At 62.2% G+C, this 15,730-nt stretch overlaps 1 protein-coding gene across 9 annotated transcripts; it reads right to left on the bottom strand.

Moving 5' to 3' along the window:
• Positions 1–2,998: 2,998 nt before the first annotated feature.
• DENND4B (DENN domain containing 4B) lies at positions 2,999–15,724 on the bottom strand. 9 transcript variants are annotated; one of them, XM_019803068.2, is made up of 28 exons: positions 15,537–15,724; positions 14,489–14,828; positions 13,686–13,938; positions 13,022–13,091; positions 12,654–12,823; positions 12,334–12,578; positions 11,957–12,023; positions 11,803–11,861; positions 11,499–11,643; positions 11,034–11,209; positions 10,807–10,907; positions 10,297–10,512; positions 9,861–10,006; positions 9,390–9,529; positions 9,185–9,332; positions 8,595–8,801; positions 8,186–8,314; positions 7,286–7,445; positions 6,876–7,043; positions 6,240–6,631; positions 5,995–6,117; positions 5,685–5,854; positions 5,465–5,606; positions 5,054–5,290; positions 4,419–4,539; positions 4,162–4,327; positions 4,010–4,074; positions 2,999–3,909 (listed from the first exon to the last, which is right to left on the bottom strand). In XM_019803068.2, exons 1-28 carry the CDS (start codon positions 15,544–15,546, stop codon positions 3,764–3,766), a joined length of 4,512 nt encoding a protein of 1,503 aa, XP_019658627.1. In that variant the 5' UTR covers positions 15,547–15,724; the 3' UTR covers positions 2,999–3,763. The 9 variants fall into 9 exon arrangements, with proteins under 9 accessions (XP_019658627.1, XP_019658628.1, XP_011227335.1 ...); XM_019803069.2 differs by having other exon boundaries at positions 4,419–4,536; XM_011229033.3 differs by having other exon boundaries at positions 6,243–6,631.
• Between the last annotated feature and the right edge of the window lie 6 nt (positions 15,725–15,730).

Raw genomic sequence — 15,730 nt, 5'->3', positions numbered from 1 at the left:
GGGCGGCGGCGCTGGTGCCGGGGGCCGTCGGGGTCTGGCGGGGCGCGCGGTGCGGGGTGCGGCCGAGCCCAGCGGCGGCGCCGGGACGGCGGGGACCGGGTCCCGCAGAGCCGGCGTGTTAGGGAGGGGCCGGCGCTAACGGTGGACACTGTCACCCGCGTGGTACCGACCCACGACGCGCCCAGAGTTGCCCACGATCAATGGCACCGCTGAAATCCGAACCCAGCTAGATCAAGAAGCAGGCTCAGAGACGTTCAGTAACTTGCAAAGGTCAGACAGCGCATTAGTGAGAAGACGGGGCTTTGAACCCAGAAATCACCGGCTCCGGAAGTGTTCTTCAAATCGTTTAGAAGTGGTGCGGTGCAGTGCGGTGGCGGGCGCTGGGGGCCACGTGAGGACAGGTGCACCTGAGCACACACACGGGCCGGCCCCAACGTCATCGTAAATGGGGAAAAGCCTTGTCTCGTTCTTGCACAGTGTCCACGTCAAGAACATGGTCTCTCGAGTCAGCCTGCCTGGGTTTGGATCTTGGCTCTACCTCTTACCAGTTGTAGAATTTGGGTGCAAGTTACTTAACCTGTATTTTCTGTGTCCCAGTCTCCCTCTCTGTAAAATGGGAATGTTGGAGAAGAGTGCCCAGCTCATATAGGGGAATTGTGGGGATTATAAAATAGTACATTTAAAATGTTCGGGACAGTGCCACCAACACAGTAAGCACTCAGTGTAAGAGTAACGATTATGAGAGTTTTCCTCACGTTTCTAACCATTTCACTCTTAGTTCTAAATTCAGCTTCCGTTGGTATTCTACTTGTACCTGCCCTGCGCTGCACTGAAAATTATTTCTCATTTTAATAATTTCTTTTTTTTAAGATTTTATTTATTTATTTGAGAGAGAGTGCTCGAGAGCGTGAGTGGGGTAAGAGGCAGAGGGAGAAGCAGACTCCCCGCTGAGCAGGGAGCCCCAGGACCCCAGGATCATGACCTGAGCCAAAGTAGATGCCCAACCCACTGAGCCCCCCAGGCCCCCCTCATTTTAATGCTTTCCCTGACTCAGTTATTTAACACCCAAGACGGAAGGCCCATCATGTTACCAGGTGTCCCTCTACATGCTGGGCATAGAGCAGTAATTGTGACAGAAAATCGCTGCCCTCTTTCCCTAACCTGCTGCTTAGCCCATTTTCCCTTTGATGCATTCTCTGCTGTCTGACAGCCATTCTTCAAGGGCTGAGAGGAGAACGGGAAGCATGGTGGTTGAAGATGCCAGCCTGACGGAGATATTAGTAACGCCTGAGAAAATATCTTTCAACAGAATTAAAGTCAGACCGTGGAGGGGACTTTCAGTCTGGAGTGATCAAACTCCAGGGAAGACAAGTGTGAGGCCACTGTTGTAGTGGACCTGACCATTCTCTCTGCAGACTACCTACTCGTTCGTTTTCTTTTTGAAGCATTTACGGAGTGTACTTAGCACTCGATATGGATTGAACAATTAATCTTGGTAAACCACCTCCTCAATTTCCAAACAAGGAAAAACTGAGGCACAGGAGTTAAGTAATTTGGCTGATATAATAAAATTAGTAAGTGACAGAGGCAAGCTTTAATTAAAATTTTGTCGTACCCAAGCCTGTCTACACTCTGAAGCCTGGGAAGAGAAACTGGGCCAGGATGAGGCATGTCCTCCCTTATCCAGCTCCCTAGGCCACAGGACAGAGATGTCAGATGCCCTAGTGATACTTTGCTGTTGGAATTTCCAGATATTCCTGTGGTTAAAGAACTCTGTAGTCCTGTCCATCTGACTGCAGGTCTCTACAAGAGGGCCCAAAGGTGAGAAGTACACGCTGGAGGCAAGGATGTCTGAGTCGAGGGGCACTCTAGACCACTGAATTGTATGCGCTGTTAAAGTAGGGACTGAGCCCTAAAATTCTCTCTGTAATTCCAGACAGTTCAGCATTCTGCTGGGCACACTACACTCTGAAACACTCGTGATGTCAGGGAGGCAACTGCTCCCTTGCAGATACGGGGAGAGGTTGATTCTGGGGACTGAGGTCCGATCAGAACCTGGGCTGATGTGACGATCTCCGCTCTGAAGAAAGCACCTCCTAGTCCCAGGCAGGACAGGGCATCTCCTAAGCCCCAGCCTCCCCCCTGTGCAGCTCTTGTAGGGCACAGGAAAAGCATCTACCGTACTCAGCACAGGACGGGAAAGGGTCGGTCCTTGGCTTGAAGTTTCCAGAATTCAGTACTGCTTCTCTCGTCATCCACTGTTCTCCCCCCCCCCCCCGGGAATTTGCACCAAAGCCTCATGTGAGTTATTCCCTCCACACTGATGCTCCTGCCCTCCTCCCGAAGGCATTTGTTTTGTTGGCTAATTCCCTTTGGTGATTGGTTCTGCAGCTCTGTTAGTGGTTTATTTCGTTATACAGGAAAGGGAGAATTCCGACTGGGCCTGTCTCCCTGTTGCCCACATTCAGTGAGCTCCTTAACCCTTGCGCCTGTCTTCCTGGTCCTGTCTCCAGGATGAAAGCCTGGTTGGAAGAGTACTGCCTTAGAGCAACGCAGGGGGCCTAGGATGGCCGCCAGGGCTCCCAGGATGCATGACAGCTGCCAACACCAACTACTAGGGAGAGGGCTGTCCTCTCTGAGGACGTACTGGAGAAGCCGGGAGGCGAAAGCTGGGGGAGAGGAAAGAAGGCAGAGATGAGCTCAAGGCCCCCAGAGAATGGAGCCTTTGTGTGGGGTACAAATGAGGGACAAGGGGGTGATTGTGTGGGAGGGCCAGAAGTGCCACACAGACTGGCACCACCATAACCAGCACCGGATTCACCCCTCTCCTGCTCCAAGAACTCCCTGAGCCCCAAGGGACCAGTACCAGACCTGGTCAGGGAAAGCAGGGCGTGCCCAAGGCTGCAAGGGATGGAAAGGTGGAAAGGGGGATGAGCAGCCAGGGGAAAGAGAGGTATCCCTTGCCATTATTCCAGACCCAGGGAACAGGAGGCAGAAGGAAAAAGACAGAAGCAGCTTTTACTATATTTACATCCAACAAAACTTTGCAAGGAACAATCCTTACCGCGCAGTCAGGGCCCTGGGTGGGTGAGGCATTCCCCACGGTGGAGTAGATGGGAAGGATTAGGGCTGGACGGGGCTCCTCCAGCTCCTTCCTGACTTTCCAGGAGCTACAAACTGCTGAACCGTGGTGCCCCGTTTCCCTTCTCTTTCTCATCATCCCTGGGAACCTCCTAAGCAAGGGGGCTATGGCTCCAAAATAAATAACTTGAAATACAAACACTAAGGTAGAAAGATAACGACGGAGCGCTTGGCTACTGCAGCAGTGCCAGGGAAGAAGGACCATCCCCGGCGGGGAATGACATCCCTCCCTCCCATTCAGGGCAAAGACTCAGTAGCTCTGTATCTTTCCGGTTGTTTTTTAAAACAAAAACTTAGAAAATGACCAGGGCAGTGCAGATCTGTGGGCACCCTGGAGGTGAGTTCCTGGTATCATCTGGGGGAGGAACAGAGCTGTGCCAACTCCCGCCAGGCCTCTTACAGCGTCAGCGCGAGCATACTGGGCAGGCTGGAAATAGGGGGATTGTGATTTTTGTTAACAGTGGGTCCCTCTTCTTGCTGCCCACATTCGGAGCCTGCGGCTGGGCCAGCTTCCCAGCCCATTCCCAACTCCTCTATGAAAGGAGTAGGAAAGCAGGATATGTCCAGAATCCGTTCTCCCTCACCTCCCCACCCCAGGCCGGAGAGGAAAGCTGAAGGGTCCCTAGCATTCCAGAGGTGCTCCAAAACATTTCCGGCAATCAATGGCCTTTGGGGTGGGCATCTGTGCCCGTCGCTGCCTCAGCTCCTCCTTGCCCATGCTGCCGGCCAGCTTGTTAAAGGCGGACTTGTACTTCTTATCGAAGGCCGCTGGGGAAGAGGGTGGAGGTAGGTCAACAGATTACAATTCTAACCCCCGACGCCTGGCCCCAGATACTCAAACTCCTCAGCCCCCTGCCTGCTCCCTTACCTATGTCCACGTGGTCCTTGCCCAGAGCAGCCATTGTCAGGAATAAGATCTCACGGTAGATGCCCCTGGAGTGGAGGCAGAGGGTACGAGTGAGAGAAGAGGGGTGTGGAGTCTGGGACAGGCCAGGGACCTCCCGGATGGGAGCACCATACCTCTGCAAGTGCAGACCAGTGGGAGGCGGCCCTAGAGTCTCCAGTAGGAGCCCGACCGCCTTGTGCACCTCGTTGAGACCCACGTGGCGCAACACTGCCTCCAGGAGCTCCAGGCTGAGGGGCGCGGGTATGGGGCCTGGCCATACCACCCGTTGCGGGATCTGGCCTGGGTGAAAGACAGGAAGGCAGCCAGGATTCCTGAGCCCTCTGGGCAAGGGACCCACCCCTTCCCAGCCTAGGCCAAACAGCAGACTCACTGTGGCCCCTCCAGAGCACATAGAGCGGCGGGCAGCTACCGGGATCAGGGGTCAGGACGTCCCACAGCAGCCGCACCTGCACAGACGCTGGATCTGGCGTCAGCCAAGGAGCTGGGGCCTGCTGGGAGCCAAGACAAAGGAGGCATGCTCACGGACCAGCAGGCGGAGGGCTAGAAATGGACCGGATGCTCGGAGAGACAGAGGGACGTCGTGGGATACAGCCGAAAGGGGGAGGGAAAGGACCCTCATCCCGCAGGAGAGTGCAAGCTCTCTGAGAGCACGGGCTTCTTTTCTGCGATCTGCGGCGTCCCCCCCCCCCACCAGCCTAAAAACTGCTGGGAACCTGAAGGCGCTCAGTAACGTTGCCGGAGCGCTAGACGTCGAGCAGCTACCGCGGCAGGCGCCGGGCACCGCACAGGCGTCAGACAGCCCCGGGGCCAGGCACTCAGGGCACTTTACAGATGAGACAATGGAGGCTCGTGAAGTGAAAAGGCCAGGGGTCAGACAGACCAGGGGTCAGACAGACCAGGTGCAACTGACTCCAAGGCCTGTGCTCGCTCTATGGGACCTGAGAGACAGATCCAGAGGTGAGGTAGGGAACACCCAGCAAGCAGGGGCCACAGGAGGGCACTGACCTGGGGGGGCGGGGGCCCATCACAGGAGGCCAGCACCAGGCATGGCAGAATACTGGGCAGGCGCAGCCTCTGGAAATACCACAGAAGATTCCAGAAGATGATGGGGTGGGCCGCAGGCAGCTCAGGCAATGCCAGCACCTCGCTGCCCTCGTTTTCCACCAGCGACTCCAGCTCCTTACGCAGCACCAGGGGGCTCAGGTATGCCCAGGCCCCACCCTCGACCCGGCGGGAGGCAGCCTGTCAGGCACAAAGAGGGAGGACAGCCCCATCCTCAGAGCCCTGCTTCCCACCGAGCCACCACGTCCAGCAGCTTCTGAGATGCCCCGTGCCCTCCATGCCCATCACACCCCACCACCACTGGACAACACGCACAGACACCCATTCCTTGTGCCCCTTTGGCCCAGCCCTTACCCCCGTGTGCCCGTTGCAGAGCTGGGGCTCATCCAGGGCAAGGCAGAGCCTGCGATCACTGAGCACAGGGCCTGGGCCCCCAGGGGTGGGAGCAGCTTTGCTGTGACTGGCACCAGCAGGGGCAGGCTTGGGGCTGGGGGCGCTGTAGGGGATAGCGGGGGTCAGTGCTTGAATCTCTGCCTCCCTGTCCCACCCGCAGCACTTGCCCTGCTTTGGGCACCTGGGTCGGGAATCAAGGGTCTGGACGCTGAGCAGGGGCACAAAGGGGCATGCGCAGAAGGGGCAGACTGTGTTGAGGTTGGAGTCATCAGGTGCCCAGCCAGCCATGATCTCCTCATCGTACACCAGCGAGTCACAGGCACGGCACAAGGAGCAGCTGGACAGCAGGACCTGCAGGCGAGAAGACCCCCCCAGGCTCAGGAGCCCAGGTTCCTTCCACCTTCCCCAGCCCCTGCCTCTGACAGAGGGAAGGGACGGGGAGCCTGCACGTGCATGTCCAAGCACAGCTGTGTGGGAGGGGTTCTCCTCACTTCCAGGGAAGGTGGCTGCAGGGATCCGGGGGTGTCGCTGAGGCGCTCTGAGGAATGGCGGAGGCTCAGGCTGCTGACGGAAGACTCTGAGAGGTCCCACTCACTGCCCAGAGAGGCTGAGCTCTGCCATCACAGGAGAAAGGGCAGTCAGCCGGCCCCGCGGGCCTTCTCTGGGCTCTCTGCTTGTCACCAGCCCCTCCCCAGGCCTCCTGGTGCTAACGCGTCCAGACCGTCCCCTCGCTGGCTACCTCGGAGGCAGTGGATCCAGGACGCTCCCGGGGGCGCAGGAGGCTGTCCATTGGGCTGCGGCGGGCTGGGGGAGGCAGGTCAGGGGGCAGCTCGGGTGGGGGAGCACGAGAGGCAGGGGAGCGGCGGGAAGGAGTGAGTAGTTGTTGCAGGCGGGCACCCAGCCCTCGTCTGGGGGTGCTGGCCTCTTCCTGACGCCCGCCAGGCTTGGGCGCCCGCGCGCTCAGCTCCTCCAGGGTTTCAGTGGACTGGGCACTCAGGGCTGAGCCCGAGTCCTCTGGGCTGCCTCCAGGTGCCGGCTCCTCGCCGGTCAGGCTCAGGTCTGAGAGGCTTCCGTCGCGCCAGGGCACAGGGGACCCGCGGGGCTCCAGTACCCCCAGGGCCTCTATCACTGCAGGGCAAAGAAGAATCAGAGAAGACAAGCCTAGCCCGTCCTCCAGGAACCAGGGAAACACAGCCCCCGGCCACACAGACTCCTGTCGGCACCATTACCCCCGTGACAACGTGCCCGGCAAGGTCCCCCAGCTTCCACGGCACCCCCTCAGAGGGCCCTTCCAGCCTGGCTCTATCCTCCTCTCTCCCTGCCAAGCAGTGAGGAAAGCCGACTGGGGAGGATGGGTCAAGCGGACACTCACTGTGGGCCACGCCAGCCTCCACCGTGGGCTGTGCCCCGCAGGCACTGCCCAGACTGCCGCTTTTCACCAGGCGCCCCGTGGGTGAAGCTGGGTCCCGAAAGCTTCGACCAGCCCAGGTAGTCTGGCGCTGAAGTGGGCGGGTGGGGGAGTGACATTCCAGACGGGGCTCTGTGACAGACCAGGAGGCGGCTGAAGGCCACCGGCAGAAACCTGGCCCCAGTCCGAAATGGGGCTCTTTGTGGGGTCCCTCCCAGGCCCTCCTTTGTTACCAGCCGACTGCAGCATCCCCGTCCCTGAACTCCCGATGCCGACCTCGAGGCCAGCCCCAGCTCTCCATGCCTCTCTCTCCCCCGCCCCCGACCCCCGGGAGCCTGGCTGCTCGCCCCAAGCCCGTCACAGGCCCGACGCACCTGTCTGGGCGCCGTCCGCCTCTTGCGCAGCTGCCTGCCGCTGCCTCCTTTCTCTCAAGGGCTGGCGGAACTGAGCAGCCCCCAGGACAACGTTCCGGAGCTTGGCCCAGCGCAGGCGCCCACCCGGTGTACCAGACAGCCACTTGCTTTCCAGCACGGCCTGCCAAGCACAGTGCCCATCAGGATGGCCTACTTCCACGCCCTGCCTCCAGCCTGATGGCCCCTGCCTGTTCCAGGAGCACTGGGGACCCAGGGGGCCCCTTCCCCTGCAGACGTCCTGCCGAGGGCTCGGCCAGGAGCCAGAGCCCACACGAGGGTTAGTTAGGATGAGGGATCTGGAGAGAACCAGAAGCCGTGTACTTTGTATCCAGACTCTGCTTCTTGTCAAGCATGTGGCTTTGAAGAAATCTTTTTAACTGTTTTGGTCATCATCTTCGTCATGTAAAAACCAGTTTAGTATTGTGGTTAAGGGCCTGAACGCAGAAAACATCGCTATGCCTGTGTTCATGCCCTGACTCCCTCATTTCCTCCCTGTGGGACCCTGGACAAGGCAGCAGCTCTCTGCAACCTCACTGCCTCCCCTGTATGATGGGGGAAGGGGGCTGCGGGAAAGATGAAACTACAGGAAACCTGTGATGTGCCCGGAACAGCGCCTGGCATGCTGGCTAACACCAAGGCTACCGCTGGGAGGGAGCAGTCCTCCTTGTCAGGGCTGCGGCGAGTGAGTAAGCCGCCAAGTGGGAGGAAACGCTGTGTGGGCGCTAAGGCACAGCGACTGACAGTGGCTACAGGGCCTGGTCGCATCATCCAGGGCCAGTCCCAGGGGGGCGTCAGGAGCAGCAGCCTCCCCATTCGCACACCTGGCACTGGCTGCCGTCCCACCCCAACCAGATCCGGTACCTTGTTGTAATAGCCGTAAGTGATGGTGTTGGGCACGATGCCCGCCCGCCTCATCTCCAGCATGACCCGCACAGACAGCACGGGCTGCCCGTAGTGGGAGCACAGCTGCATCAGCACCCGGTAACACACCTGGGCCCAGAGAGGCACAGGGTGAGGGGCCTGCTCCCCACCCCAGCCCCCAGGTCTCCGCCTCCCCTAGTTCCTGCAGACTTCACTGGTCCAGGGCAGCTCCTGGGGCACCCCAGAGCACAGCCCCCTGCCCTCCCCGCTGACCCACACCCTCCAGTCTCCACCGCTGTCCCCGGAACACATTTGGTGAACGTTATGAGCACCTGCCCAGCTCCCCGCCAGCCTCCTCCCCGCCCCCACAGCTGCACAGGCCCCCCTGGGGCTGGGCACAGACGCCCACCTCATCGGGCAGCACCACCTTGCGGCTCTCCATCTGGCGCAGCACGTGGTAGGCCGTGTGCAGCGCCTGCACGCGGGAGGGCGCCGACCGCACGTAGGAGGGCAGACATAGGAACCACAGCCCGTAGCAGTGCCCCAGCAGGCACCGAGCCCACAGCTCGGGCACCGCTGCCGACTTCTGCGCCATCCGCTGGGCTACCTTCGTCTCCTGGATGGGGCAGGGCACACCTGGGTGAGGACAATGCCAGGCCGAGGCGGGGTCTCAAAGTGGTGTGGGGGGAGCAGCGCCCGCCCCGAGGAAGGGTCCACGCTCTGCAGAGGTAGGAGGGTACTGCGCACAGGGCTCAGCCCGAGAGCCCCAGGCAGAGACACCCAGCACCGACAGGTGCTGTGGAAGAGGCACCGAGCCCCCAGCTTCCTGGAGGACTCGGGAGATGAGGGTGACGATGACGATGACAGTGCCAACAGCCGTGTTTTATGGGCCAGGCACACTGAAACGTGCCGACAGTCAGGTAGGTACGATCATACCCGCTACACAGAGGAAGAAATGGCCTGAGTCAGATGCCTCTGTGGGGCCCACGTCCCAGTCACCTGTTTGGTGCGGCGAGGGGCAGGGCTGCTGGGGGCACTACGGGACGGGCCTGGCACAGGCAGCGCGCCGGGCTGCTCCCGCGGGGACTCAAACAGCTCAGCCCGCAGCTCTGGGAACCCATCGTAGCTGGAGGGGCAGAAAGAGGCACTATTAGGAGCAGTCAAGGCTCAGCCAGCCGCGGGGCCCGGGAACAAGGGGTCTCACCAGTACTGGGGGGTGGATTCACTGCCCTCTGGCGCTGGAGGCTCCTCGGGGGGTGTGATAAAGACAGTGAGCTCACTCCCCGACAGCTCCTCCAACTCCACCAAGGGGGTGGGCTCCGGCTTCTCCTGCTCCGGGTGGACCTGCAGCATGACCACCATGGANGGGGGGGGGGGGGGGGGGGGGGGGAATGGGCGTCAAGACAGCGGGCGCAGCGGACACCACCTCCGGGCGTCCAGGAGACGCCATCTCCCCGGAAGGCACCGCGGCAGGGGAGGCGCATGGGCCCGGGCTCCCCGAGGCCCTGGAGCTACAGCTGGGGACGGAGTGAGAAGCAGGGGGGCGGTTTGCATGGAAGCCAGCCGCCGCCGCGGGACTGTGCCCATGGCAGCTGCAGCTGCGGGGCAGCGCACAGGCGAGGGGCGGAGTGGTTGTAGCAGCGAAAGTGCCGCGGAGCAGGGACGCGCCCACTACCTTGTCCACGCAAGAGTCGAAGAACTCGAGGGCGGCGTGCCGAGCGGAGCCAAAGGAGCACTCCTCAATGAACTGCGAGAACATCTGCGTGCGCAGCAGCTGGCAGTACAGCTTGTGGCTGGAGCGCTCCCGGGATTTGAGGAAGCCTGGAGGTGCGGGGCGGGGGGGGCGGGGGGGTCAGCAGGCCCTTGGGCCCCTCTGGCAGGACGGCCGTGGGTGCTCAGCAACAGACCCGTGGGGCCCTCCCTTCTGTCCTCAGACCGGGGGTCCCCGGGGACAGCTTGGCTCATGGGGCGGACACCCCAAGCCCTGGGCCCCACAGGGCAGGGCCAATGCCGGTGCCTATGAACACTGTCTGCCTGCCGAGGGAAGGAACAGGCAAGGGAGTGGTGCCCTGTCCCTCCCAGCTGCCCATCCAGAGACGGGCCCTCCCTACCCTGCAAGAAGAAGAGGTTGTCGACATCTCGAGCCCCCTCTGAGGGGGCCTGGGTGAGCGGACGCAGGAAGTCCCGGTAACCCTTGAGCAGACAGGCCATGAAGCGGAGAAAGGCTCCCTGGACCTCACGCTCCAGCCGGGCCCGTCGGCCACACACAGCCTCGTAGTCTGTCAGCAGGAACTCCAGGGACGCCTCCTCCTCGGGCCCGGTGTATGCTGGGGACAGGGCAGCTGGGGTCAGCGCCGGCCTCAACCCCGCTCCCCACACACCGGCACCAGTACCGACTGAAAGATTCCCAGCAGGGACAGTTTCAAGCCTCCACAGGGACACATCCACCCCACCCCTGCGCACACCACCGGAACGTCAACGCGGCACGCCCACGCTCTCGTGGAAACGAAATCCTCGCACCTCGGACCTCCTCGAGGGAGGTCTAGCTCTCCACTGGCCCCCCCAGCTGGAGGCCGAGGGTCCGCGCCGCTTCCCAGCCCCACCCCTGCCGGGGCTCTCACTCTGATCCAGCTGCTGGTACAACTCTGTGAGGGTGGCCAGCAGAACCTTGTAGGGTCTGCGGGGCAGGGTCCGAGGGGAGAGGGACTTCTTGTCCTCGGTCCTATGAGACACGCAGAGGGAAGAAAGGGCAGTGGGGCTCCTGCAAGCCTCCCCTGCCGCTCGCAGAAGGTTCCGTGAGCAGGTGTCACTGCGCACAGCAGCCCTGAGGGAGGCCCGGCCCTCTTACTGGAAGAGCGTGTTGGTGTCCAGATCAACGCAGATGACGTCGGCCGGCGGGTCGTGCAGATCGAAGTAGCTGGAGTGGATCCCCACGATGAAGGGCACGGGGGCGCTCAGCACGTCCGCCAGCACCAGCGGGCAGAGCGGGATGTAGGGGCACTGCCAGTGCAGTGGGAAGATCATCTGCAGCGGCGGGGAGTGAGAGCCGCTGAGCAGGGCTGGGGCAAGAGACGGGGTGCAGCAGGGAGAGGGGACGCTGCCCGGGGAGGAGGTGCCTGCTGACGGAAGCTGCTGGAGGTGGGGTCCGGAGAACCGCCCCTGCCTCCCAGCTGCACGTAGGCTGCACCCCAGGAGAAGGCCGAGGGACCTCCACCCCCACCCTGAGGAAGGAAAAGGAAGTAGAGTCTGGGCAGGCGTGGAGGCGCCCACGTGAACCTTCTGGGGAAGGAGGGCTGGGCAGGGCGGCACTCACGGAGACGAGGGCCTCACAGACGCTGGTGAGCAGGTCCGGCCGCAGTGAGTGCACGAGGACCTTGTGCTCTGTGAGCACAGCCAGCAGCAGCGTGACGGCCAGCTCGGGGCCTAGGCTCTGCAGCAGCTGCAGGAAGCTGGCACCGCTGCCGGAGTGCCAGGGGCGAAGGGTCACGGGATGCCTGGAGACCCCTCCCCAGACACATGCCGCCGGCCCGGCCTGCGCCAACCTCGACAGCCGTGCCCACCTGCCTGGCACCTACCAGGTCTTTGCCCGTCACGGCCCCCCCCACCGGGACACATACCTGAGGGGCAGGGGTGAGGATACAGGCTGGCACAGGAGCAGGTTGTCATAGGGAGACATCTGGGAGGCAGGAGAGCCGCAGGTCAGAATGAGGGAGGCTGGCCCCTGCCAGCTCCCTCCTCCCGGCCAGCCCCACGCTGGGCCGCAGCTCTCACCTGCACCAGGATGCGGGGTCTCTGTGGGGAAGGGAAGGGGACGTTGTGAATGAAGTGGGAGATGTGCCTGGGGAAGAGAGGGTTACCGGTCAGGGGCAGACCCCCAGTCCACCCGTCCCTGTCCCACCTGTCCTTCGCCCTCCTCCTTCACCTGTCCACGAGACCCTCATGCCTCCCTGAGCTCAGGGCCTAGTCCTGCCCCTTAGCAAGCATAACCCGGATTTCAGGCCCCACTCTCCCCAGTCCACAGACTGTACAAGCCCGTCCCCACTCCACTGCACACCCGGCCCGAGCGCCACCCTCACCTCTCCCATCTCTCCTGGCCACCCCCCCACTCCCTCATCGCCCCTTCCCAGTGTCTGGGCAGCCATGCTCACGCTTCCAAGGGCAGGCGGTGGGGGCCTGAGACGGAGTAGCGGTAGAGGAACGTGAGGAAGGCCCGGAAGGCAGGGAAGGCCGGCCAGCGCGACAGCACGGCAATGGCACGCCGGCTGCGCACAGCCCGGCCCCCCAGCGCCCGGCCCCGCTCCACAGCACTCAAGAGGCCCAGGGCCCGTGCTTGCCGCTCTGACAGCCTGGCCCTCGGGAATGCCTCGTAGAACTGCAGGGCAGCACCATACACCTGGCAGGGGCCAGAGAGGCCGTCAGGCAGGGGCTTGGCGTAGCTCGGACCCCTCAGCGCACCCCACACACCCACCTTGTCGCCAGCTGCACCCGTGAGCACAAAGGTGGAAAAGACGGGCACGGGGTACTTGGTCTGGGCGGGCCAGCACTCAACAGTGGCTCCCATGGGCAGGCAGAAGACAGGCACGGACTCGGGCAGTGGGAACGCCTCATTGTCTTCCTCTGGGTAGCGGCCCAGCAGCTCTGCACCCCCAGCAGAGTGGGGGGCACCAAAAGAAAGAGGGTCGATCAGACTCCAGGGGAAGGATCCAGGGGATGCCAGACAAGGGCCAACTGGCAAAGGGGAAGTGGGCTCTGGGCACACTGATGGTACCAGCCAAGAGGCACCAGGACGGGGGACATGAAGGACCAAGGACTTGGAGGAACAGGGCGGCGACTCACCTGCCTCGTACACCAGTGTGTTGGCCTTAGCCAGGCCCACCTTGTAGCACAGGTGCACCGCTGGACCCCACTGTCCCAGAAATGACAAGAGACAGACACATAGCTAACAAAGATGGCTAGGCTCCATTTTCTCCGTCACCCCGTAATGGTCTCTTGTCTTTTTTTTAAGTAGGCTCCGTGCCCAGTGTGGAGTCCCCCAATGCAGGGCTGGAACTCACGACCCTGAGATCGAGAGCCGGGCAACTCAGTTGACTAAGCCGACCTAGGCATCCCAGTGGTCTTTTGCTTTAAAACTCCCAATAACCCCGGGGCACCTGGGCGGCTCAGTCGGTTGAGCATCTGACTCTTGGTTTCGGCTCAGGTCGTGATCTCAGGGTGGTGAGATCGAGCCCATGTCAGGCTCCGTGCTGGGCGTGGAGCCTGCTGGAGATTCTCTCTGTCCCTCTCCCTCTGCTCCTCTCCTCACTCGCTTTCCCTCTTCCTCTCAAATAAAATCTTCAAAGGAAAACCTCCCAATAATCCTGGTCCCCCAAGACTAGAGTCACCCCTCTGGGCCCACCCTGGGCATCAGAGGCCCTGGTGCTAGGATGCCCTCTGCGCCCCATGCTTGGCCCTCCCTGCCGCGCAGTGCGGGCCTCCGCTCCTAGCCCGGGGCCCTACTCACCATGCCAGGGTTGAGGTTGCGGGGCAGGCGGCAGTAAGTATGTGGCGTGCCCTCGCCCTTGCTGGGCAGCACCAGGCAGAGGTCGGTGATGCCCAGGGCGTGCAGCCCTGCCCCCTCTGCCGCCCGCCGGTAAGTGAGGTAGGTGCGGGGGTGCCCAGGGCCTGGAGGGGCCAGGTTGGCCGAGTGGCTGTAGGGCGTCGTGTCCAGCACTTGGAAGCCAGGCTTGGGTCGTTCCTTCCCCTCGTACAGGACCCTGTACACGGAGAGCAGGCACAGACGTCAAGGGCTCAGGGCAGAGGAGGAAGACCCCAGTCCTGCCAGACCTGCAACTAGTCCTACCCACCAGCCTTGCACCCGCAGCCTTGTCAAACCCGGCACCAGGGCCCACTTGGAGCTGCACTCTGCCCTCCAGAGCCCTGCACCCCCGCTTCTGTCCTAGGCTCCACTACTTCACCGGTAACACCGTCAAGCCTCCCTGGCTCTCACGCTCATTCATAAACGCCAAGAGGAAAAGTTTCCATTTGCTGACTCTGTGCCAAGCCCCACATGCAGATGGCCTCATTCGATCTTCCCAACCACCCTGTGGGGAGGTGTTCTTTCCCCCCACTCTACAGAGAGGCTCTACACCCGGCCCAAGATCCCACACTAGCAACCAGCCACACTAGGCCACCAACCAACTCCAGGTGAGGGCTAGCTGCGTCCACCTCCCCCTGCTCCCTGCCTCTAGCCTGCTTTCTTCCCACCCTCACCCCAGCCCCCACCTCTCCCTGCCTCCCCGGTGCCCACGCAGGAGGGGCACGCACCCCAGCTCAACCAGGGGGGGCTTGTCACGGCCCCGGCGGTAGCAGATGACAGGCTGAGTTCCACCCAGGAGCCCAGCACTGAGTTCCAAGGGGTGGCCCCCGGCGGAGGCCTGGATGCACGTGTAGCCCTGGGGCACCTCCTCGCCCAGTGCCCTAGCAATGACTGCCACGTCTGTGATGGGCTCGGCTGGCCGGGGAGGGCGCAGGGTACCACTGGGTTCGGGAACCCACGTCTCCTCGGGGATGGGTGCTCCGTTCCCTGCAAGCCCAGCTATCACGAAGTAATCCACCAGCCGGGGGGGCCGCTCCTCCGCCATGGCCCCCCCCTCACTCACTGCATCTGGAACGGACAAGTGGGGCAGAGATGAAGGAGCGAGGGAGGCAAACAAGGGGCCCCCCTCTGCTCCCTCCTTTCCCCAGTCCTTCCAAGGGAGGGTAGGGTCAGCGGTGGTCCGCCAACCCTGAGCTCTCACGCCTGTGACGTCACCAGGCAGTTAAAGAGACCGGGACCCTACCGCGGGGCGGCACCAGCCCTCTGCCAAGCAAGCCCAGCTCCACTCGGGCGCCCACAGCTGACCTCGGCTCTGACCTCATACCGCTCCTGCATCCCCTTTAGAGGCCCCACCCGTCCTCACTCCCGACTGCGGGGACCACACTCTGTTCTGTAATGGCCTGCAATGACATCATGCCAACCTGACAGTCTGTTTGAAGGGCTTCTGACCTTCCCACTCTACTGATGACATCATCAGAACCTCACGGTCCAGCTAAGGTTCTTAAAGAGCGCACCTCTAGGCTTTCAGGAGGACCCCTCGGGTTTCCAGGAAGACCCACAAAACCCAAGTTTTCGTGTCTTTTCACCAGACTCAACTGTCCTTCTTCCTACCCTGTCCACTACCCGACAAAAAGCCCAGCGCCCTCCCACCTCCAGGATCCTGAAGTTAGGTCCAATCGGAGCCGCCGTGGGAGGCAGTCCGGCCGTCTGCCCTGGTCCGCGGAGCGCAGGGAGGGAGCCGGGCGGCCCACGGGCCTCCACTAACTGTGTTCTCACCTGCCGCCATGGCCCACCCCGAGAGCGGGGGCCCCGGGGGGTCCCCAGAGCCCGCGGGCGCGAAGCAGCTCGGTGGGTGTTGCAGCACAGGACCGGAGGCGTGGGGCGCTCGGGAGGGGAAGGGAGGGGACTTCCCGAAACCCGGGAGGGGAAGCTGCGCGGGCGGAAGTCGGCCCCGGGGCGTGCGGCGGGGG

The sequence above is a fragment of the Ailuropoda melanoleuca genome, chromosome 8 (genome assembly GCF_002007445.2).
Source record: "Ailuropoda melanoleuca isolate Jingjing chromosome 8, ASM200744v2, whole genome shotgun sequence".
Lineage (NCBI taxonomy): Eukaryota > Metazoa > Chordata > Mammalia > Carnivora > Ursidae > Ailuropoda > Ailuropoda melanoleuca.
Note: the sequence above shows the minus strand (reverse complement) of the source record. Positions and strands in the feature narration are given on the sequence as shown.